This window comes from Centropristis striata, chromosome 18 (assembly GCF_030273125.1).
Source record: "Centropristis striata isolate RG_2023a ecotype Rhode Island chromosome 18, C.striata_1.0, whole genome shotgun sequence".
Classification (NCBI taxonomy): domain Eukaryota; kingdom Metazoa; phylum Chordata; class Actinopteri; order Perciformes; family Serranidae; genus Centropristis; species Centropristis striata.
In genome coordinates, this window is record NC_081534.1 from 16,233,797 (window position 1) to 16,258,769 (window position 24,973).

General features: G+C 37.1%; 3 protein-coding genes across 3 annotated transcripts; all 3 read right to left on the reverse strand.

Annotated features, from left to right (window-relative positions):
- Window positions 1-457: 457 nt before the first annotated feature.
- On the reverse strand, window positions 458-3,393 carry tmem18 (transmembrane protein 18). Its single transcript, XM_059356419.1, has 5 exons — window positions 3,236-3,393; window positions 2,952-3,069; window positions 1,504-1,558; window positions 1,301-1,394; window positions 458-1,219 (listed from the first exon to the last, which is right to left on the reverse strand). The coding sequence occupies exons 1-5, from the start codon at window positions 3,326-3,328 to the stop codon at window positions 1,121-1,123; spliced, it is 459 nt and encodes a 152-aa protein (XP_059212402.1). The 5' UTR covers window positions 3,329-3,393; the 3' UTR covers window positions 458-1,120.
- A 1,929-nt stretch (window positions 3,394-5,322) lies between these two features.
- On the reverse strand, window positions 5,323-8,777 carry LOC131991149 (required for drug-induced death protein 1-like). The gene is made up of 2 exons (XM_059356468.1): window positions 8,406-8,777; window positions 5,323-5,915 (listed from the first exon to the last, which is right to left on the reverse strand). The coding sequence occupies exons 1-2, from the start codon at window positions 8,697-8,699 to the stop codon at window positions 5,778-5,780; spliced, it is 432 nt and encodes a 143-aa protein (XP_059212451.1). The 5' UTR covers window positions 8,700-8,777; the 3' UTR covers window positions 5,323-5,777.
- A 1,720-nt stretch (window positions 8,778-10,497) lies between these two features.
- On the reverse strand, window positions 10,498-23,657 carry si:dkey-119f1.1 (Structural maintenance of chromosomes protein 6-like). Its single transcript, XM_059357138.1, has 27 exons — window positions 23,603-23,657; window positions 23,093-23,243; window positions 21,768-21,903; window positions 21,432-21,537; window positions 21,088-21,224; window positions 20,484-20,545; window positions 20,286-20,366; window positions 20,079-20,180; window positions 18,426-18,545; window positions 18,207-18,305; window positions 17,909-18,055; window positions 17,593-17,681; window positions 17,319-17,483; window positions 16,791-16,969; window positions 16,322-16,523; window positions 15,993-16,107; window positions 15,462-15,622; window positions 15,072-15,207; window positions 14,511-14,591; window positions 14,214-14,384; window positions 13,266-13,403; window positions 12,826-12,971; window positions 12,591-12,716; window positions 12,349-12,454; window positions 11,532-11,684; window positions 11,192-11,289; window positions 10,498-10,942 (listed from the first exon to the last, which is right to left on the reverse strand). Exons 2-27 carry the CDS (start codon window positions 23,219-23,221, stop codon window positions 10,849-10,851), a joined length of 3,279 nt encoding a protein of 1,092 aa, XP_059213121.1. The 5' UTR covers window positions 23,222-23,243; window positions 23,603-23,657; the 3' UTR covers window positions 10,498-10,848.
- Window positions 23,658-24,973: the final 1,316 nt, after the last annotated feature.

A 24,973-nucleotide genomic window follows, 5' to 3' on the forward strand; every position in this document is an offset into this window, starting at 1 on the left:
GGGGTATTTTACTTTTTGAGAATTAAATCTTGGTGTGAAATCCAAAAAAGAACGAACAAGTGTTGAACTGTGCCCCTCTGACATGTCACGGAAAGAAAAGCACAGGTGCAAATAATCAAACAAATGGTGGCAGAATTCCAGAAATCTGCTTCGGTGTCAGTATCCTGGCATCTTGCATGCTAGCTCATGATTAATTGGGACACCCGAATAGAACAGACACATTCTTAATGTTATTATAAACGCTTTTCCCACTATGAAGGAGTCAAGAGTCAAAATGTTTGCTGTGAAAATGTCTACCGTTTTGCACAAAGAGGTTAGCCCAGTATCATGACACAGCCGCCCCTCTCACGTGGAAGACTGTGCCGGGTCATGAGACCTCCCGTCCCCCTTCAATCCCCCACTGTGTGAGAGCTGTCAGACAAGTTTGACCGATTTTGGGATACAAAGCGAGTTAAGCCAGCGTAACACTCATTTATTCTGATGGGAGTCCGGCCCACAGTAGCCTGTTGAGGGTTTGTTGGATAAAGTAAATGCAACATGGCTTTCTTGTGTGAGGAAGTACCCAAGATCAACATGTGTTTTATTAATATGTCCTCTCCAATTTTAGTCTCTTAGGGTTGATAATGATCAGTTATTTTCAGATGTTTTGAAGGGTTTTTGATAATGTATTGTATTACCTACAGTAGATGGCTTTGCAAGGGACAACCCCACTTTAAAAAAAGCCCGATAACATCAGAGGGTATTTGAAAGTAATTTCTTTCCCTCTCCATGATCCATAAAATGCAAATCCAATTTTGCAGTCTCAATTCCAGCGCTGCAACATTTCCAGAGCTTTAAAATCAATAATTGCATAAAAGTTATTCAAAAACGCTTTATATTTCATTATTCAGTTAAACACAGTTTTTAAACAACATTAAATACAAAACAGATTTAGTGGCCTCTTTCAAAGAGGCGTCACCAGAAGCAGACACCCAGTCCTGACTGACATCAATAAACAATCCTTTTTACAGTCACAAGAGGGAATTTTCTCTTCTTCGTCCAAAAATCAGGATTAGCAGAGCAGAGATGCTCATTCCCAATTCCTCCCAATGAAACCCATTTTTGGACATAAAGAGAGGGATCAGTCGTTCTTCTCTCTTTTCTCTCTACGGATCTTTCGCTTGAGCTGAAGTGTCTTCAGTTCTGTCATAGTGGAAAAGGTCCTGTACACCCACACCATCTGTCAATGTGCGACACAAACATTAACAGGTGCAGAGTAGGGTTTCATCACTTTATTTGATTTGGCAACATTAGAGCTTACCACAATGATGACTGTATTCAGCAGAAGAGGAATGGAGTAGACCAAAGATATGAACATGCCCTTAGAGTCAAAGTACTGGAAATTAGAAAAAGACCTGCAAAAAATAGTTAAGCTTAATGAGATTTCATGGACTATAACACATTGTTTCACACACTAAAGTAACACATACAATCACATAAAATAGTGCTGAAAATTGTTCTTACTTCCAGTTCATGGCTGCCAGCTCATTTAGATATTCAGCACTGTACACCAAGCCAACTGTGTGTGTGTGTGTGTGTGTGTGTGTGTGAGAGAGAGAGAAAGAGAGAGAGAATATTAGTGATGATGCACTACAGTAACAATACTCAACTTTCCCACATTAACAAGGTTAACATGGGGTTCTTACACCTTTTGTAGTTTACATTTTTATATATACAAAATGTACAGTATTCTAATTATTTAATTTCTTCATCACATTTAATTAGATGTCATCGTGCCATTGATGCTTGGCATTCTACAGAAGGGTGTCAAAACACAACAAAATGACATGTTTCAAAATGCATCACCTGGATAAAACCTGAATTTCAAGCAGTTTATTCAAAAGCCAAGCACCTCTCAACTCATGACCCCTTGCCCGTACACCTGATATAATATGATAAGAAAAACTGCCTTTTGCAAATGGTTTTGAAACATATTCATTCATTGCTCTGGCAAGCTCACACAACACTTCCACTAAAGGAAATTAGGAAGTGCAGAACTTTTGCACACCTATAAATCAACAGGTGAATGGGGTAATACAATAGGTCGACAATGTAGAACAAAGAGAAGTATATTTGATATATTAAAGGGAATTAAAAAATGCAGCTGCAGGAACAAATGGGTTAAGTTGACTTAAGATTACAATTGAATATTGAGTGTTTAGTCATGAGTCAGCCTTGTACCACACACTAAACATTTGTATGAACATATATCGTCACACTGTTAAAATAATCGGCTAAGTCATTTTTTGTCAAAATTGTTTTTTTTTGTTGCCTAAATCATCTCCTCATGACGCCGGCCACCTATGGTAAAATCGCCTACATCCTCAGTTGATCAGATCATGTGATTTTACCCCTTTAAGATAATGGCCTATGTCAAGTGTGTGATTTAAGCGGATTTATTATGCCTAAGTCCAAATAAAATGTGACTTGGGCAATTTTTTGAACATGCCTTTGTGACTTAAGATATGGTAACACTTGAGTGACATGAGCGTGTCATAAACATGACATGGGATGTGTCATGAACATTAATGACACTTTGAAGTAACATTAATGCTCATGATACTTGTCATGTCATGTTTCTGACAGGCTTGTGTGACTCTTATGTAGACACCTTCAAAATAAAGTGTTACCATATCTTGCTTAAGTCACAAAGGCATGTTCAAAAAATTGTCTAAGTAATTTATTTCTCTTAAGTTACATAATTTACACACAGTGTTATTACTACCGGTATGCCAAAAGCCATCCTTTGTTACATTCATTTTGAGTGAAATGATCAATAAATGCCATACGTTACACTTTTGGTGAAGTTTTTTGTTTCCTGCAAAACTTTGAGTTAGGCGATTATTTTAACAGGGTGACGATTTGTATGAACATATGTGAGTAAATACTTCCTATCCACAGTAATCACTTACCCATGAGCAGGAAGTGACATATCTGCGCTCTGTAATACCTGCACGTCACCACAGTCACAAACAAACACACAACGTGAAACACTAACAGCCCGATTATCCAAGGCTCCGACCACTGCACCTACGAACAGTAAATAAAAAGCACAAATGTTAAGAGCTCAACTGAACCGAAATATAACTTCTCCCAGTCGTTAGCGATGGTTAATTTAAGGCTAACTGACTATTAGCCGGGATAGCTAACTCCTAGCCTGCTAGTCCTCCGAGTCAGGAAATAAAATATAACTTACAGACATGAGAAACGTCCATATCGAGGTAATTCTTAAATTGCTGAACTCGTCGATGGGGATTGAGCTGATATTATCTGCTTTAGGCTCCGTCATCTTTACAAAACCCTGCTCAGACAAAGCTCATGAAAACAAGCGAAGACTCCGAAAAGATCACTTCTGTCGCAGTATCATTACGTCACAGAGGCGACCAACTGTAGTTTTTTTTCTTCTTTGTCTTTTTTTTGTTGTCTCTTACTTAAGTAATACCACAATGTGAAATGATTCCACTACAAGTTAAAGTCCTGCATTCAAAAGTTACTGAAGTAAAAGTACAAAAGTATCAGCATCAAAATGTACTTAAAGTATCAAAAGTACAAGTACTCATTATGCAGAATGGACCCACTCAGATTGTTAAATATATTCTCAATATAACATTATATTATTATTATTGATGCATTCATGTAAGCAGCGTTTTACTGTTGTCAAGGTATTTTAACTACTTAATACAATATTTGCCTTTAAAATGTAGTGAAGTCAAAGTATACAGTTACATAAATGGAAACACGCAAGTTAAATAGACCTGCCTCAAAATTTTAATTAAGTACAGTATAATTTTCCATTTTCTAAAGGTAGGGCTGATATATATCTATTTAATATACTGTTATGTGGTTTAATAATGGGTTTAATTAAAGAAAATATGATGCATTGCTCTTAAGCTGTTTTTGGGACCTCTATCTCTACATACTACTATTATCACCAGTTCTCCTCCAAAACCATGACTCAGCACTTTTAGCCAAATGACCAGATTTCCATCATCCTCTGTGGTCTTGGGCTGTTTTGGGGACATCTTTCTCTACACACTACTATTGTGTTTTATCACCTGTTCGACTCAACCATGATTCAGCACTTTTCCTACTACTTCAACTTTGTCCTACCCCTTTTAACCACCATCGCAGTGTAGCGCCAGCTCTTCAATGTACTTAAAATATTCCACATTTTATATGCATTTTATGCATTAATAATAATAATTCCACCCAATCCCACTTTTTAAACTATTCCTACTTCAACATCTTTTGACACCCGCATGGCAGCATAGTTTCAGCTATTTATCATCCATAATTCCCTCCGCAATTTCTTCAGAAATTGCATTCTTAGTTACAAACTGTTTTTCTTTCATAGGCTGGGATCAAAATGATTCTTTTAAACACTTAATTCCAATACTTTATTGCTTAATCACATTCCTTTGTGCACTTTTAACAAATTATGTTTTCTTGCAAAGTTTATTCACATTTTACCACAAACCAACTCACAAATATTATGACCTGCAAAAACCTTCAGAATGAACAAACTCACACACATACAGAAACCACCTAAATGTTCAGGACTACCTTCAAAGATCCAATCTGATCACCATCTTATACTTGCACCACAGAGTAATTTAACTAAACCATCATAACCATAATAACCCTCAGTTATCAGTCAGTTGTCCATCTGTATGTTGCTTGACATTGTGAGAATATAAGGCAGGGAGATGCTTGATTAAAGCTAGATACTTGATTAAAATAAAAAGATGAATTCAAGTCTTCTTTTTTCTAAATGAAAGCATTGGGTCTGTGCAAAGAGCAGTTGCAAATTGTTAATTCTGTCTCTAATTTTATGATCTTAACTGTTTATATTTCTGTAAATCTGACATAGAAAATATAAAAACAAACAACAATATTGATAAGAGTGACAACATGTCACAGTAGGAACATTGCAGTTGTAAATAATCAATTGAATGGTTCCTGGGACAGTTGATTAGAATATTATTAATGATGGTAGCAACACTTGTGTTTTTCCTGCTATAAGTCAAAACATCTGTTGTGGAAAAAAATGCCTATTTTTACAAAAGCATCACTTTAACAAAAGTTGTCTACAGCACAGAAATAATATTTTGATTCCAATTTGTGGACGCAAATATAAAAAATACAATTTCAGATGCACAAACATTATATTATCGTCAAAATAACAAATAAAATAATCGCCAAACTCATTTTTCAAGTTTTGCAGGAAACACAAAAAACTTAACCAAAACATTTATTGATCATTTCACTCAAAAACATGACATGACAAGTATCATGAGCATTAATGTTACTTCAAAGTGTCATTAATGTTCATGACACATCCCATGTCATGTTTATGACACACTCATGTCACTCTTATGTAGACACCTTCGAGTAAAGTGTTACCAATTTTAGTGTCAACAATAAAACTCTGATAAACTAAACTGAAAACTAAACAATCTCCCTCTAGCTCTTCTTTGCTGGGTTCTTATCTGATGCCTATGAATGTGGCAAATTGTCAAAGAAGTGATGATCTTAAAGGGGTAAAATCACATGATCTGATCAACTGAGGATGTAGGCGATTTTACCATAGGTGGCCGGCGTCATGACCCCAAATTTGACAAAAAATGACATAGGCGATTATTTTAACAGTGTGACGATATAGAAAGTCTGGGATCAGTGTCCATGGGTTTATTGGAATGTACAGTACAGTTGGCAAAGAAACTGGAGGTGATGGTGACTCAGGTTGTGTTTCTGCCTCGGTGAAAGTCAGGGACAAAAGTAGCAGCCACCGTGATCGGAGTAGAGTAGCCGAGGGCAAAATTGTACAGACCAAGCATTAGACACTTCCAGCTGGAGCGCAGTGCCTTGCCGACATTCTGGAAGACAAACATAGATTAATCTGTAATTATAAAAAGATAAATTAACAACACAAACGTCAGACATCTGTCAGATGTTTGTGCTACAAAGCTCTGTCAGTGGTTTTCAACAGAATTAGGTTAAAAAAACATGGGAATTAAGAATGAAATCAGGCAGAAGCAGTTCAAGGAAAAAAACCCTGCACATGTGGTGCTTTAGAACAAAAGCACCACAGGAGAGGAGGCTTCAGTCTGTATTTATCCCTAAAATGTAAACAGAAAGTCCTGTGAACACTATTGTCTCCTGTTTGAACAGGAAAGGGCTGAGCGGCTGAAACGGATACAGGAAGTCAGATGTTTTTAGAAAAATAGAGCAAAAATAATCCTTTTTCCTCAATGTAGTAGGTAAAAATGATTATTATCCAAACTTAAAACTGATAATTTAAGTCAACAACCAAACAAATACAATGCAAGAGCTATATAATCATAGCTTGACAACTCAAAAAGAAATGTAAGTGGACTTTGATTAAAGATTTGATTTACCATCACGCACAAGTAGCCTCTGACTCATTTATGGTTTGTTTACCTCACATTCTTCAGCCTGTTTATACAAGATTCTGCCACGCTTAACAGGAATACCTGATCACATTCCTTAAGCTGCATGTTTTATGTGTGAAAACAGGATTTGATGTTGTGCAACTGATATTAAGAATGATTAGTAGAGGTGATCACTGAACTTACAATGTATAATTACTTTCGTTGATTGTGTAAATTCATTAGCTTACACTTCAGTTGTTTTTTTTTAAATAATCAACAATGTATTAGAAAAGTTTCAGTGAGGCTTATTGATTGATGCCAAATTGAGGTTCTACTTACCCAAATAGCAACTACAAAGAAAGACAAAAGTTGGGATCAATTCAAGTACCTTTATATTAGACGTACACTGTCTCAGCTCATTTTCACTGAACAGGAACAAAGTGTTAAACAGTGATTATACATTTAATCTCCTACTTGCTCATTAAAGTGTAAATATGACTCAACCTGCTAGTTGAACTATTTTGTTACCACTTTGGGCCACCTCATTGTGTTGTGTGGAAGCATGCTAATCAAAAAGTACTATCATTTTTGATCATATAGTGATTTGATTTTTGTCCATCTGTATCAATTACAGATACATAATATTTATAATAAAACAGTTATGACAAATAGAGGCAGTCCAGTCCGTGCAACTATGACATAAAACAGCATACATACACAGTTGATAATCATAATAATAATAATAATACTAATGGCAGCCAAGATGACCCATTTAATAAAAGTCTGTTAATGTGTGTCCCTGGCCACTGATAAACTTCAGTGTTATCAGTAATAATAGTGTTTGAGGTCATAGTAAAGAAGCCATTTCCTTATCAATCACACAGGGGTATGAATTATAAAGCAATCTGCCCAGTAAGCAGACCACCAATGTTGTTAAAGAAGCTCATCTGGTCCTGTTATCTCTACAAACTGTGCTGTATTAACCATAATCATGAGAAGCATTAAGTTGACCTTTGAGCAGCATATACTGACCTCTCCATTGTTTGTAAGGGGGTTCGTCTGTTTCCTCAGTTATGCACTTTGCACCAGTAGACAGAGAGGCGACACGTATGAAGCTCTTAAGTGGGAATTATTTCTGGATTTTTTTGAAGTGGGGTTGTATGAGGTACTTATCTAGAGTTAGTGTGAAGCTTAGCAAAGTACTGCTGTGGACAAGGGCAGCAGCAAAACATATATTAGTCACTTAAAATAATCATCAGTTTTAGTGCATGCTTTATTTTGCATATTTTCACACTTTACCCTGCAGCCACAGCCCTTTCTGATGTTAACCTTGAAGCCGAAATGCTTTCAACCAAGCCACAAGACTCCATTGACAAAAACTGTAATTTTATCTCGCTAACTCGATCAGTTAGTTAGTTAGTGTTATTGTGTGACTTTGGTGACTCTGGACCAACACCAAAGTCTATTGTACTGTCAGTAATACAATGACTATGGATAAGTAGCTCATTCAACCCCACTTTATAAAAAAAAAAAAAATCAATATATCCCTTTAAGACCAGAGCTCCACAATGAGCTGTTGCTTGTTACCAAAGATAATAAAGCTGTATTTTTTTATGTAACCACAATTGGAAGCTTTTCTTGGCTGGAATGATTAAGTTGATTTAATATTAAATGTGGCATTTCCTTTAAAGCTGCACGCAATTCAGTTGTCACTATATAAATTAGGATAATTACAGCGATGGCATCAAAAAGCCACATTTTAGACAAATTAACATGTTATGGATAATTTGACAACAGATCTGTGTAGACTGTAATTTGTTCAGTAATTTACAATCCAGGGAAACAATTTAATTGTAGCTGATTAATGCCATGATTAAAACAACTGGTTCACATTTGACCTTAAGCACAGTGAAGCTATTAAAGTGCTGCAAAAGTAGTTTTATGGACATATAAAGCAAAAATGTCAACACCAACCTTTTTTACTTTTTTGTACTTTTCTTTCTTCCTTTTCTTCTTCTCCTCTTTCACATTGACTTGCTCCTCCTCATCCACCAGCGGCTCATACCTCTCTGGCAGAAAAGCAAAATGAACTTCTCTGTGGCTCTTCTCATTTTGTCTGCTCCTGTCGCCCACCGACTGGCTGTCATCGTGGCCACAGTGATCCACACAGTCCACATGCCGTTGATATTTTGCTGCATGTACATTCACAGTCTCACCTGATGCTGAATTTCTGTCAAACAGCCTCAATGGAAAAGCTTTGGGCTTCATGTTGTTTGCTTGTCGCAGTTAGCAGGGATGTAACAAAAAGTACCACTTCCCTCAGGAGGTCAGGTATGTTGTCAACTGATGTTATGTGCATGAGTGGAAGTACATTCCAGTGGACCGCCTTGAGTGGAGGATTTGGCACAGAGCCCTTAAAGGTGCAAATCCTTCCTCCTCACAAGACTGACCTTAATAAGGTTTCAATATAGATCAAAAGGACTTCTATCCAGGGAACAAAGAGCTGTGGGAAACAGCAAGATTGTATTTACTGTAACCTGTCATGTTGTGGTAAAAAAAAAGAAAGAAAAAGAACTACAACTAGAAAATTTCCTCGGTGCGTTTGCCCCGTGACCCTAATTACCACCTCACAGCCAGTCAAGTTGCAATTTACACCCATGTCTGTCCAGATTTGTATATCATATTTGTATATATATTAACACTTTGAAGGAAAGGGGTATTTTTTTTTTGCAAAACGGAAGTTATCAATATTGAGATTATTATTTGATCACATGGTGCAAAAACAATCACCTGAAGCTCAATATCAGCAAAAGCAGTGAACCTGTGGTGGACCACCAGAGGAACAGGAGAGAACACTGTAGTCCTGACAGTAAACAATACCAGTTTGTGGTGATTGCATCTATTCTCTGATTGTCTAGATTGGCCTACCCATTAGTGCAAGGGTAGGCAACCTTTACTAACAAAACAGCCATTGTTGACCAAAAAAGAATGTCAGAATGGAGCCGCAAACCTTATTTTGATTGAAGATAAAACAAGTCTAAGTCTAAATTAGCCTAACAACATTAATAGCAGGTCATAAGGAGCATTTATTAATATGATTTTGTCATATAGTGAGGACACAAGTGCAAATGAGAGGCTGGACACAAATATTAGTGAAGTGACAACAAAACTTTGTGAACCATTTGCTTTATTTTTTTTTAACCCCACTAGATGGCGTCTCGGCTTTAAAAAAAGGCTCTAGCAATGGCAATTCAGTGTGTTTTCAGCTTTTTGTTAAACAAAGAGTGCCATCTAGTGGGCTCAGAAAATAAATAAAATGGTTCAAAAAGCTTTGTTGTCACTTCACTAACAAATATCTCAGCAGAAAGCTAGCCTAGATAGGGAAACTCAAAACTAGACTAGAGGTTTTGCCGCCAGGTCGTAGACTTTCGTAAGCTGATGCACATTTTAATTGACTAAAGTGTAAAAACATTTTTTCCATTCCGTATATAAGCATATAATGTATATAAACATTTTTACAATTGAAGAATACAAATTGCTTTAGGCCTACATCAATGATAAATGAAAACGTAAAGAAATAACCGTTTCATTTTGGGGTTTTTTTGGTCACAGCCACAGGAAGCCACTGCAGATAGTCTTAAGAGCCACATGTGGCTCTGGAGCCAACCGACCACATTCGTGTCACGATTCAAATCCAAATGTAAAATATGGTCACAATCTGCTCTTCTGTTCCTGAGTTACGGCAAATAATTATAACCAGAAAAGTCATAAATTGTCATTACTTCCTTTTATCCTATTATGTCTGTCAAATTATATTAAATAAGCCAATGAATTCTTGAGTTATATCCAAAAAGTGTTTGAGGTCACGGTAACCTCACTTCATCTTTCAATCCAAGAGGACATTTGGTTTAAATCTGAAGAAATCCCCTACTGGTGTTGCTGATATATCACATTCATTAGAATGGGACTGCCAGACAACCTGAAAAGTATCCATGAAATACAATGGCATAAAAAGGACATGAATTATGACCTCCATTTCCATATATATAAAAAAAACTGCTTTTGTTTGTTTAACTTTTTGATTTAATGAAAATTAAATATTTCTCACAATAATAACATTAATTCTTTCAATAAGCCTGTTACTATTATTTTAAACATGAATAAAAAAGTACTTGGCTTGCCTATCGAGTACAAATGGATATAACATTTCTTACAAATCTGATTGGTGCTTGAATGCAGCGTTGTTGTACTAAACAGAACCCTGAACAATTGTAATCCTTCTCATAACTGAAGCATAACAAAACTGCACTTCTTCAACATAACTGCACTCAGAACACAGGAATCATCATAAAACTACATCGCACCTGATAGTGGTCTCATTAACTCCTTCAACTTGTTAAATTATCAGCTACCAGCACTACTGGTCCTCCTCTTGACTTGTTTGTGCGTTGTTTCCACGGTCTGGATCTTTGAGGCGGAGGATTCTGATGATTTTACTCTCAGGAAGAGAGCTGAAACAAAAAAAAAGAATAAAAGCAACAAAGATGAAAATGTGACCTTGCCTTTGAGGTTAAGGGGCTGCTGCTCTTTCCCAGGGAAACTAAGCAGAGCACCAAAACCACATGGCCCCTAATTCGTCATAGCTCATTTACTTAAATTCATGAAGTGAACACACTGTAATTAAGACAATAAATCATGTCTGGGTGGTCGAACTGCTTTGATATACAGATATGTAAACAAAAAGATGTATCAGTTGACACCTCATGCTCTGTGGTGTGAGGAAGATGAATTGTCTGTAGCGCTGACCAGACGCCACTTTGAGCATCATGTCCATGGATATCCTCCTGTTCACCATGTCCTGATGAAAAAGAACAAAACGTTTCCGTTCATGTCAACATTCTTTTGATGAATGAGGCCGAACAATGTCTGTTTCATACAACTGTCAACAACCTTGCATATGAAGTTCATCCAAATTCCCCCACCTTCCTCTGATGCCACTTCAATGCTATACAACTAGTGGTTATCTTAATCTGCAATCAAGGAAGCATGCACTCGTTTTCCAAAGACTGGCATTTCCCAATAAAAATAGTCTCTCTTTACCATGTAAACATCAAACTCGTCAAGACAGCGGAAAGGCGCCTCTGTGATGGCCCAAAGAGAGAGGACAAAGCAAACAGTGGAGAAAGAGCGCTCGCCTCCGGACAGAGAGCGCATGTCGCTCAAGTCAGCCTTGTTTCCCTGGCCGGGCTGCACCTAGAGAGAAGAAAATCAGTTTTGTGAGCATTTCACTCTAAAAAAAATAAAAATAAATGTATTCTCATTTAGACTTGAGCCTTGCTGCTATATTGTTTAGTCTGTATTCTAATAGACTCGATGCTCCTGAAACATTACACAGTTCTAAATTGAGCTCATGTGACCCAGTCATCTACCCTACAAAACCACACATTTGGTCAAGATGTAGTTAAATCTCTAATATCATACCATAGAAAAAGAAAACCTTTTTTGCACTCAGGCTAGGCTAGTTAAGGTTCGATTGAAATACAGACACTGCTAACCTCAGCTAAATCTAATTTACTGACTTTAAACCCATTTCCTGTAATTGAAAAAATACATTTAGCTGCTCCAACATTTCAGCAATTGTTTTATATACTACATGAATAAATAAGACAGTAGCTCATGATACAAGCTAATAGCCTACCTTAGATGCCCTTTGCATTGACCAAACACAGACTACAGGATCCGATTCTACCTCCGTTACTTCGTTTTTGCGTTTAACTCAACTTTACTGTTTCTGCAGTTCTGCTGTCTGTCTTTGTAAGGCAGGAGAGTTCCCAGATGTTACACAGATGCACACAACACACACTTTTGGACAGAAAATGGGGATTAAGTGTCAGACTGATGAATCAAACGTTCTTACTGAGATGGACAGGGTTTCATTCTTGTGGTCGAAGGTCATACTTCCAGTGTAGCCTCTCTGGGCCAGCATGCTATCAAAGTAGTATTTACAGCGGGCTGAAAGGAACCTAAGAGGATGCAGAGAGTTAAAAAAAATCAAGGACCTCACAAAGAGACAGCTGCCACAATTAACAGGTTTTTGCTTTCATAATTTCTGTTGCAATTGCAGGCAATTTTTCAGGACACAATTTGTCAACAACTAACCTCCTGAGATCAGCGTAAACCTGGAGTCTCTGGTTCATAACCCTGTCGAGACATTTGATGAAGGTGTTGAGGTACTTCATTTGTTGCGCCATGTTCTTGTAGTTCTCCAGAGCCTCATGATACTGCCTACACATTGGAAAGATAAGGCAGAGGAAGGTTTAACACAATTCATTTCATTACAGATATTTAAAAACAATTACATTGTAACCCGATACTGGGGTCGAAAGCAACATACCTCACAACCTCCTCACGGTCCCCCTGCTGTTCCTGCTGGGTGGAAATCTTTGCTTTGAGGCGGTTGATCTCGCTGTCCAGACTCCTGGCTGTCCGTCGTATTTCCATGCGCTCTGGACAGATTTCTTGGGCCTTGGACACAGAAATCTGAACAGCAGGGTGAAACAAAGCAGGTGAAAGCACAAAGTCGTTAAAAAACAAAACAAAATAGTATTTATTTTGTTTGAAAATTGCAATACTGCACAGATTTTTGATGAAAGTTCTAAGACCCACACACTGAAAGCAGACAGCTCCTTACCCCTCTGGTTTTTTAAACCAACAAAAATAGCAGCAACAAAAAAAGCCATTAAATGTTAATCTTGTGGTTTCAGATTTTAAAATCAGTCCCTGTGATGACACCTCTGTCTCAAGTTCCTCTGTGTGTATTGCTGTATGGCCCACCTGAATTTCCTGCTCCTTTTTTTTCTCGTTGGCCTCCAGTGTCTGTATGCCGTGGAGATGGGCACTGCGTTTCTCGTCGTAGTGTTTCTTGTGATGCTTGCACTTCATCACCTCCTGATCAGTTTTACTAAGCTCCTCCTGCAGAGAGACGAAAGGAAGACTAGGTCAAACCCTAGTACATGGCTGACTGCGTTTGGTCAATGCGATTTTGTGGGCATTTTTTTTTTACAAGAATAGTTCATGTTCATGTCTATGATGTGAACATTTTGAATATTATTATTTAGTATACTTTTGTCCCAGTAATACAAAAAAGTAATAACACGCTTAATGATATAATAAACTTAAGAGGAACAAGAGTACTTTGGGCACTAATAAATACCTTTGAAATGAATGACTGAAATAAAAGCACTTTCCTTCTGAGGCCATTGACAAACAAGCGTGTGTTGTGAATATAAAAGTGACATTGGACGAGCAGCCTCAAGCAGCCCCGCCTCCATACAAAATCTGATCACTCACTCACTCACTCACTCACTCAATCACATAAACACTTGTGTGTACGGCTAACCTTAGCAGTCAGCAAAATAGCACAAAGAGTAATCACATGAGCTGCACCCAGGAGTCAGGGGAGTGTGGCTTATGTGGGCAAACTGTGCTGACAATAATCACATTTCTTAGCCAGATGAAGTTTGGTCATATGATCTATGTATCTCTTCAAAACAATGTGCAAAACTGCTCCTTTACACCAACTAAGGGCTAACTGTAAGAATTAGATTGCAACTTGGGCCTATATTGGCACCATTTCATCTGGTGCAACTCTAAAAAAAATCTATATAGCCCATAAACTCCCGAGCTCAAAATTAGTTCAAAATGATGTTCATAGTAGGCTGCATCTGGACGTATGCATAGCTGGTTGTGCAACCTGGTGCTGAGCTTGGTCCACAGTATTACCTTGATTGGGTCGGCATCCTCTGCGACCGTGTTAATCTGCTCTTTGTGCTGCTTATACTCCTGCTCTGCCTTCTCATAGGAGGCCTTCAGCTCAGCCATCTGAGCGCGTGCCTCGTCGTACTCTGCACGCTTGGACGTAATCTTACCGACGATCTCCTGAAGATCTTCCTCCTGTAGTTTCACATTTCACATTTCACCCTTTTTTCAGACAAAATTCCATATTTTCTTTGTGCATCTAGTGAGGTGAGTAAATTAAAAGTCTGATTATTGATCAACAATCATGGGTGCTGTACAAACCAGGGGATTGAGGTCCTCTGATTGAGGCTCTTCAGTATTCTGTAGGTCTGTCAGCTCCAGCTGGAGCTTTGTGGCCTTGTCCTGGAACAATTACACAAATTGCATGAAAAAAACCCAACTAAAAACATATTTCAGAGTAGAATGCTATGAATTTGATTTTGAAATGCACTATTGATTTGATAGGATTATTATTTTTTTATTTTTTTAATGGTTTATTCTATATTATGTATCTATTTGAAATAAGTGTTGAAAATGGTATAAATTATGTCAAAATCTGACATATTGATGTATTAATAAGGTAGATTTAATTGTATTGAAACTAAAAATCAAGGAGAAGCTAAAAAAAAATCTTGTGTATCTGACTATTTCGATTTGGGAGGCATAATCATTCCTGTAAGAAAAATACACTATTTATATACATTTCCTCTTAAGGTTTTAAGGACAACATATTTAGAATTTAAAAAACATACATCAGTTTCCTTTCAAATTATATTCCTAAAAATAATCATAATCATGGACATTGAATATTACAGGTGTTTGAGAGAGGCAAAAAAGCATTACTTTAGCAGTCCTCTGCTCTACTTGGGTTCTTCTCAGCAGCCCATCGTTCTGTTTGATGTCTTCATCTAACTTTTTCATTTGCTGCTGGAAGCGAGTTGCCTGACCTTTTTGGTTCTCTATCTCTCTCTGCAAGTGCCTGAGAGTAAAGAGAGGAACCAGGAGACAGAGAAGACGTTAGGATAGTTTTGGCATGTACAGTGTGTATATCTTACAAATTGTAGCTCAACATCTCTTATATAGTGCATTTTTTTAACACAACAACATATGGTTTACATGGCACCAGAAAGTCAGCTAACGAGCCCCTTGTTGACCAAATACATCCAGTTAGTTAAATCCTTACTCTATCTGGTTTGTCAGGTTAAATTAGTCTCCATGCACATATACACACACCTGATCTCCTCCTCGACATCTCCTGAGAGGTAGTTGGCTCTAGTCTGCTCTGCAGTGTAATTACGGTTGTTGTAAATCTGATCTCCATCCTTGGAAAAGGCCAAGATACAGTTCTGAGGAGGGTTTTTGCCCTGCATCACCTTACGGGCCTCTGCTCGATTCTACACAACACAGACAACAAAACAAAACAAAAACAAAACTCATGTCAATGCACTGAATCTTCTTAATTCTTAATTGTTGTTCACAAGATGTTTACCAACTTCCATCAGAAGCACTAAATATGAACACAAGGTATAAGGGATCATGGAAGAACCTATGACCAGCATTGATTCATCTTGGTTCGTTACATATTGCTCAGTCTGCTGTAAACCTTTAGCACATACATACATCTTTACATACTACATTGTTATTCCATATCACATTGTGGTATGTTGTATTTAATCATACACAAAAGATAGGTCACTCGAGCTTCAAGAAAATGGCTGTATTTCTTGTTGCTGGCACTTTTCTTGTGGAGAAACTGATAGTTACCTTAATGAGCAGGATGCTCTCTATACCCCTTTGATCAATCAGGCAGTTTGCCACAATTGGGTCCTCAATTTCCAGAGCTTGGAGCACGGAGGGATAAGGAGGGTGATTCACAGCCCTGACACAAAGAAAAAACAACAACAACCAAAACCACTGTTGATTGAAAGTACATTTGACAAAAGTGGAAAAATGTTTACTGAAGGCAGAGTAACAACTAACTTACTAACTAACAGAAATTTAAACTGACCAATGCTTTTATTCCCTGTGAAGGAGGAAACCCTCTCGCTCAAGCTTTTAATGAATGTTTTTGTGAATATTACACACGACCTCACCTCGACCTTGTATCGTGGACACGTTGGAGAAAATGGCTGGTGATGATGGTAGGTCGGCGGCCAGATGGGATCACTTTGGCCATGAGGCTCTGCAGCACCCGCTCATCTTCGTGATTATCACAGGTGAAGGCCTGCAGCTGGCCTTTAAGACACACTTCCACAGCCAGAGCCAGCTCTGGGTCCTTCAGGCTGATCAAGTAACCTGCAGAGGGGAAAGGATGTGAAAAGAGAAAATCTTCTGTACCCATTTGGGTCTGGCTTTTATGCCTTTATCTGGGTTTTAAACCTGGGTCTGATATTTCTCAGCTATTAACAGAAGTGAGAACACATATCACTACATATGTATCTTATCTTTAGCAGTATAATTTTGCACAAGTGCACTATGATTTTGAGATTTAATGACTGACAAAAGAGTCAGGCCAGGGTCATAAACATTTTCATCTATACACAACTGGGCACTAAGTCTTACCCAGAGGTCCTCGAGGTTTCTGCTTTAACTGGCCCCTCCTGTGAGCTTCGTGGATGGCATTGAGGAGCGCGGGCATGTGCTCCCCAAAACGACGCAGGCGATTGGACCGACTGCTCTCCATGGTCTGGAGATTCCTTACGTTGGCATCAATGGACCTCTGGAGCGTTCCATGTTCTTTCCTGAAGACAGAAGGAAGTTGGTGTTTTCATCATGTTAGAGGACGTTATTTTTCCAAGCCAAACTGCTCAGAAGAAATGTGATGTGTGAGAATTATCTGGATTAAAATAATCCTTAATTCTGTTGCATTTACGCATCTAATTCATGCAAAAGTAATCATAAACATTGCTAGAACTCAAGGATGGATTCACATAATTATATAATTTGTGAATTATATTCTCCTCAAAAAAATTATTTCAGTTCCATTTCAAAGCTCATTGTCAGACACAGTGCAAGGGGTTTCTTGAGTGACCCTCCAAACCAACACTTATTGGTTCTGCAGGCATGATATATTGGTCTTCAGTGCCCTACCTTATCCTTCCTTGTTCTTCCTTTGCACGGACACAGGCGTGCTGATACTGGTCAATCTGCTGACCCAGAGTGGAGATCTTGTCTCTCATGCTTTCGAGCTCAGTCTGTATCTTCTCCATACGCTCCGTCCTGGCCTGGCTCTCTGCTCCTGAGATCTGACTGATGCTGGAGAAATTTGAGAGAGGACAAAAGCACAAGGGGAGTCAACACAGAATAAATACACATTTCAACTTGAATGCAGCACGGACGACATGAAAACAGAATGAGGTCGTACTTCAGCTTGAGATCATTTATCCTTGAGGACAGCTGAACCTTGTCCTTTTCCAGGTCCCTCAGGTTAGCCTTACATCTGTGGACAGTGACCTAGCTCACACACATAGTTGATGATTAGAAAAGCATCCCTAAAATAACAACTTCTGCCTTAATAAGAAATTATATTGGGCAGTTACTATGACACATAATTTAGAGTTAAATTTATCTGAATTGGAATTCACATTTTGAGTTGTTACAATCTAAAAATCACTTCCAGGCTTTACTTTATGTGAGAATGACTGAACCCATTGTGACTAGTTTATTGTCTGAATTCTCACTTCTTTGGACTTGAGGAGGTTATTTTGTTTCTGGGCTGCAGCCTTGAGCTCAGCACACTTGGGCTGGAGCTCCTGGACTTGCTGTGTGATCTCCTCTAAATGTTCCTGGATCTGCTTGTATTTCCTCTCAGCCTCCTCGATCTTATTCTGCATTATTACACAAAAACAGATCACAGAAGTAGGTTAGAAGATCAAAGAGGGCTATGCAATAAGTACAATTGTGTGGTATGAGTTATTAAACAGAAGTAGATGCTATTCAATTGATACTAAAAACACTTTTTATGGTGAAGTATCATACCTTCCATTCCTCAACCTTCTCGTCAAATTTTGCTGTAGAATTTCTGTCCGACTGAAGCTTCTCCTTCATTGGCTCCAACTCTTTCTCCATCTCAATCACCTGCAACATTTAAGTCATAGTCAAAAATAAATGTGATAACTGATATTTTTCAGGTTTTGATTCGGTCTCATGGGGGCATGGATAAAGGGGGAATTCCAAATTGGGGGACAATTATCTCACCAAAGCCCAAGCCATTTGCTTCTGCAGCTCCGTCAACTTGGTGTGCATTTCATCAAGTGATGCCAGGCTCTTGTAACGGTCCTCTTTCTCCAGGTACTTCCGTTTTAGTTCTTTCAAGATCTGCGACAGTCATAAAATAATGCTCATATAAAACAATAATAGAGAAGCAGCTAATCTTTAATATCTAGCTAAGCTTAGCTATTAAAAGGATAAACCATTCTATCCACAATGAAACTTTAGAATGTATCAACAGTATATTATAGTCCTGCATCAATTTAGTTAAACCTGCACTATTTTTTTGGCCAATTGAGCGCAGTAAAGAAAAACAGGTAATGAACACAGCACTGACATATCATCATCTCTTAACCCATTGACGCCGGGAAAGCATAACCGCATTTCTACCATTAAAGCCGGGAGCGCTGTTGCGTCACTCTACCATTAAGGCCGGGACAGCGGATATGTCATTTTGTAGTATTTGTATTTTTTTCCACCTATTTTCGGTCTCTTGGCCAATGTAATGCATCAGAATCATGATCAGAATACATGCGGGAGTGTCGCAATGCAACATCGGACTTTTCCAGAACTTTGAAATCATGACGGAAGACGACTATAGTGGAGGAGCTCAGCAGTAAGTCACGGAAGCGGTCTGATTAAAACAGCGCCGATCATTTAATTGCTGATCCGGACTTTGAACCCTCGGAACCAATCGACCGGCATTTATGGATGAGGAATATGTTTTTAGACGACATATTTTCACCAAAGAACAGACAGATTTGTGGCCATCTGGAGATAATAATATTATTAATAATATATTAATATTAATAATAATAGGCTAATTGATTGTGATGATGATATAAGAAATCATGACTGTTTATGTCTTATATTACTTTATGCGTCGTTGAGTACCCTGAAAAGTGCAATATATAAAATGTATTATTATTAATTTTTATTATTATTATTATTATTTTTTTTTTTTTTTTTTATTACAGTAGGCTAATGAGAACTGTCTTGTTCTTCCAGTGGTCATATCATGTTTGCATCTTGCTAATGGGCATGTATTAGTATTATGCATAGGATTTTTTATTCAGTCAAATGTAACATTTGCTGAGTTTGTTGATTTTTTAAAAAAATGTATTGAAGGTTTGGACAAATAAACTCAACTTCGTATGAAAGCCACGGGTATAAGCTCTCAAATACTTTTTGAATTTCATTTTTATCTGCTACAGAGGCTGAAAAATCTATTATTTAGTAGGTGTTGAATTTCCAGAAAAACTTCAGGTTTTAGGGGGTCATTTGAAAATCGCCCATAGGTTTTCCAGGCATTTTTTTCCCAGGCGCTTTAGGCGTTAATGGGTTAAGTTCATGTATCTGTTTGAAGTTCTTGTTTGTTTGTTGCTTATAAACAAACACCTGATAGTTACAGAGGAACATTATCATTCACTTGAGAGTCCGGTCGCAAACATAAGTCCAATATTCACTCTCTTTTAGCTTTTTTGTTTTGATTTTTTAATCAAAATCTAAATCTCCTTTCTGTAACAGCTTATGGTCAGAAACCACACAAGTGGGAATTTACAGAAACATACAACGGGACAGCCTAATACATTATGCCATAGCTGCTTATACTATAAATATGTCAGCCAAACAGATTCTTACTTCACCATGTTGCTCAACTTTATCCACTGTGCCATGCTTGGTGGTCTTGATGTGGACAAAGTCCTCTCTCATCTGCTCCAGTTGGGTAGCTTTCATAAAAAACTGCAAGAGGAAAATGGAAATGGGTAAAAAGAATCTCAGTCATCTTCAGAAAAGCAGATTAAATATTCACTTACAAAATACACACAGACACACACATATAATTACCTTATATTTGTCTCCCTCTCCTTTTGAGTGTAGGAAGTATTTGCTCATCTCTTGAGTGAGAACTGACACAGGATTGTTGACCTTTGGAAGAGAACAAGTCAACATAATACTATAGGTTTATTTTTTTTTTTCTATTTTCATTTTGTTTTAATAAAGATTAAACCACATTGTGCTGTACAAGATCTACATATCGCTCACCTGTATGTTGAAATTGTCAAGGATGCACACCAGCTCTTCCTTTTTAGTTGAGACAATTTGACCTATATAAAGGAGAAAACACTGTTTACCAGTAGTAATTACATAATGTTGCAAAACTTGCCTTGCTTCCCTTATTTTTCATTCTTGATCTCGGCTGTTTTTTGGCAATGTCGTGACTTCAGGGATTCAATTAATTATTATCACATAGTCAGAATTATTATTATTTTAATCAATAAAATAATCCCATGATATATAAAAGTCAGAAATTGGTGAAAGATTAGTAATCAACTTTCTTAATTTACTATGTCAAGAAATGAAAGTCAGCAAATTCACATAAAAGGCTGGAGCCAACAACTTTTTGGTGTTTTAAGTGGGCAATTATTTTAATTTACAAATGGCTGACTTATTGTTAAAACTTTTGTCTAGTTTGCACTTATTTAGCTTTTAAGGTTTTTAAACATTTTATAAAGTCATCAAGGTGTTTCAAATAAGTACTGAAATATGTCATACTGTAGTAGTAGTAGTAGCCAATGTACAATAGCAGTAATATTTTCCCAAAATACTTGGGAATAAAAGGTAACCAATAACTTTTCATAGTCTTTACCAGATTTGCTTTTCAGTTTATAGGTTCTCAACCCCTCGCGTGTTATTCTCAGATCTACTATGATGGCTGGACCGTACACCTCAGGCTTGTAAGCGTCCCTTCCTTTGTTACGCAGGGTGATCGACACATCAGCTGAGCTGTGGAAAAAGAGTAACACACATTAAATCTACTACAAGTCAAGTGATGCAACTTTTAATAAACGTTGTTTTGCATGCAACACGTCACACACACAATTTCATGGGATTTGAGAGACCCACTTCCTCAAAAAGAAAAAAAGCCAATAGATACATTAGATTTGTCATGTTTTAATTGTTGTGTGTTTTCAGTCAAATTGAGAAGTTTACCTTTCTCCTTCCTTCACAAAGCCCTTGAGGGATAATCCTCTGTTTGTGGCATTTGCTTTCCCACCTAAGGCAACTATGAGAGCTGTCAGAACGGCACTTTTTCCACCTGTCACACAAGCAGTTTGTGCGCGGAAAAAAAAACATGTTAGACAGTGTCATAAACAAAACTAAATGGAAGAGAAGACAGACATAAAAGAACAGAGGTCCACCTTTAGTCAAAAGCCAGGTTTAACTTTACATAAATACATCATTTAGGTTTGTGCTGTTAAAGTACACAAAGTAGAGCCTGAAAAAATTCCTGGGCTAAAATCACATTAACCTTCCCGTATCACTCACTTCCATTGTTGCCGACAACAAAGTTAACATTGGAACCAAAAGCGAACGGGCCGAGGAGAGAGTGGCACATGAAGTTCTTCAGTGTGATGCTCTCCACAATCCCTGCATCACCCACCACCTCACCGGCACACTGCAACTAAACACAGGTACATGTAGGTTAATAGATTGACATGTACGACTCAGCAGTAGAGTAACAGTCTCAATTATGTCATACTAAGATAAAATAAGATAAAAAATAACAAGATGACGCAGATTAAATACAGTAGTATATAAATTATAAATATAGAAATGAGGATTGCACAAATGTGAGAAGAAAAAGGAACAAGATAAATAGAGAATAAATATAGATTTCTGTGCGAGTAACGAGTGCATACAACAGTCCTCAACACAGGATATATAGTCCAGGGGCCAGATTCACAAAAATGTTCTAAAGATAAAACTTAAGAAAATGTTCAAGAAAAAAAATAACATGTTCCTAAGAATGTTCTTAAATGCTATTCACCATTTTTTTTCTTAAGAATTGTCGTATGTCTTAGGAACTTCTTAGTTTTCTCATTTAAGAAGTTCTTAGATTTTTAACTTAAGATCACTGGGCTGACAATAACACAAATTTTGTTCCCTTAGCCAAAGAACTTCCATCAAAAAGTTATAATAGTAAGGACATAGTTTCAGTAACTTGGCCTTCTTAAATAATATGTTCATAGGGATTAATTAAGTAGTATCAAATACAACAACTGCCTCCATGATTTACTAAGAGTATATTGTAGTGTATAGGAATAGGCCGTCATGTCACACAGACTGAAAGGATCTTTCAATTATATGTCAACTGCTAAAATAATACATTTGTTTACAAATTGGATAAAATATTAAATAAATCAAATAAATCTTATACAAATTTGTTCAAGTAAATACATAAAGACTTATTTTTTCACTGTAGCTGTTTTAAGACTGCTGAGGGCTTCTCTTAAAGTTGTGAAGAAATTTGAGAAGGAACCTAAGAACTTTGTTTTCAGGAATCTCATTTGTTCTCAAGTTATATCATAGGAAAAAAATTAAGAAGAAAGTTAAGAAAACAACAACAAAAAAAGATAATAATTTCTTCATGAATACCAAATCTTCTTTAATTTTGTCTTAAGAGCAAAGTTAAGAAAAAAGTGGCACTTAAGAAGCATTTTCTTCTTAAGAATGTTTTGTGAATCTGGCCCCAGGCTAATCTGCATCAGTTATGTCGTCTTATTATTTAAGTAAAGGGAAACCTTAAAAACAATCGATTACCTGACTCTAGTGTAGACAGATTATAACAGCACGACAGTGACAGTACCAACCTGTCGATTCAGCGGAGGGTCTTCCTGGTCACTATCAGGCATATTTTCATCTTCTTCATCTTCCTCCACGGCGGGTCTGACTCGTTTGTGGGGCTTATCACCGGCAGAGGTGCTTTTCCTTTTGGACATCTTGAAATCCCTAGTTCACCAACTTTTAGGGAATAATGAAAGTGAAAGTAAACACACACACACACAACCACAGTAGTCTCTAGCACAGAGTAAAGCTATCAAGATACTCCTTTTCTCCAGCTAAAACCACGGACAGAGAAGTCTAAAACGCTCTTTGTTTCAGGAAGCGACAGTCAGAATAGTGGCTGCAGGTAGAAGCGGTAACAGAACTAACCAGAGTTAGCTTAGCCAGCTACCTGACGCCGTATGCTAAACAGGACGCTAACAACTATATGACCAGGCAGAAGATGCGTTTGTTGTTGTTGTTAGTTTTGCGTCGTTATAAAAAAATAACATTTCAAGAACTGTTAAACGAGTTTATGGAGTGACTGCAGCGCTTACCTAGTTAGAGCGAGTCAAACACAACACAGCTGACAGAGAGGACCACCGCTTATCGAATTCGCGCCCTCTATTTCCGGTGAAATCTCGCGAGGATAAACGAGATCACTGACTTTCTCTTTGCCTTCTATCAGTAAACAACTGGAAAATACTTTTTAATCCTTTGATGCACAACATGAGTCTAAAGTGACCCGACTAAGTTTTTATATTCTATATCTTTGCAATAAATAAATTTCATCTTTTTGTACTCCAAGTTTTCATATTTAATAACTTGTTTTGAACATCATACATCCTATTTTTTTTTCATTTCTTACTTTTGAATAAACCCCCTTTTTTATCACTACACGTCTAATGCACGAGGTCATTTTTGACCCATGTTGTGCATTAGAAGGTGTTTGTATGTTGTCATCAATTCACCAATCACCAGTTTAAAACCGGACAAAGAAGACACAAATATTAACTATCCTATTTTGTTAAATTGGTGTTTTCCCAATGGAAAATATTATTTGGTGGCTCTAATAAGTCTCAAATGTTAAAATATGTGATTTTCCAATGTAATCTGGTGGTTCTAACAACTCTTTTAAAGTTAAACCTTAAAAATAAGACAAACATAGTTACACATATACTCAAATTGTTAATTTAGTTTATCACTTTTTGTATCACTATGCTTCTAATGCATAAGGTCGTTATTGACCCAAGTGTGTAAACTTCATGTAATAATACAAAAACTATTTTTCTTCATAAAGTATGGAAGGAAAAATGGATATAATGATCTGTTGTAATAATAAATAAAAAAATTCAAACACAGCCAGCATGAAATAAAATGGGAAATGAATGCGGGTCATTTTGACCCTTGTTGTACATTAGAAGGTGTTTATATGTTGTGCATCAAAGGGTTGAAAAGCCCTCACTGACTAAATGAAACAACATTATGTTATTAGAAAAGTTACTATAATTAAATAGAATAACATCTGAAATATATTGATGTTGTATATTGTTTTAGTCTTTGCCAGTTTGGTCAAACAACAAGCACTAGGAAGAATATGACTATATTTTTATTCCGGCTGGAAAGTCTACATGACTGAGTCAATTGCCATCACAATGTGTTGTAATGTGTTTATATTGTAATTATAATATAAAATAAAAATATGTAATAATATGAAGAAAAAAATTCTGACTTTCTAAAATCTTGCCCCTGACAATACTGAAACTAATAAAAAACTGTATTAAAACTTAACATCCGTGAACAATAAAAACTACCTGAAACAGGGAAACCCACTCTAGAAACTAATTCAACAATTAAATTAAACGAAAACCAATAAAAAAATTCAGAACTATACTAATCCCTGCTCTGTTAAAACATTGATATATAGA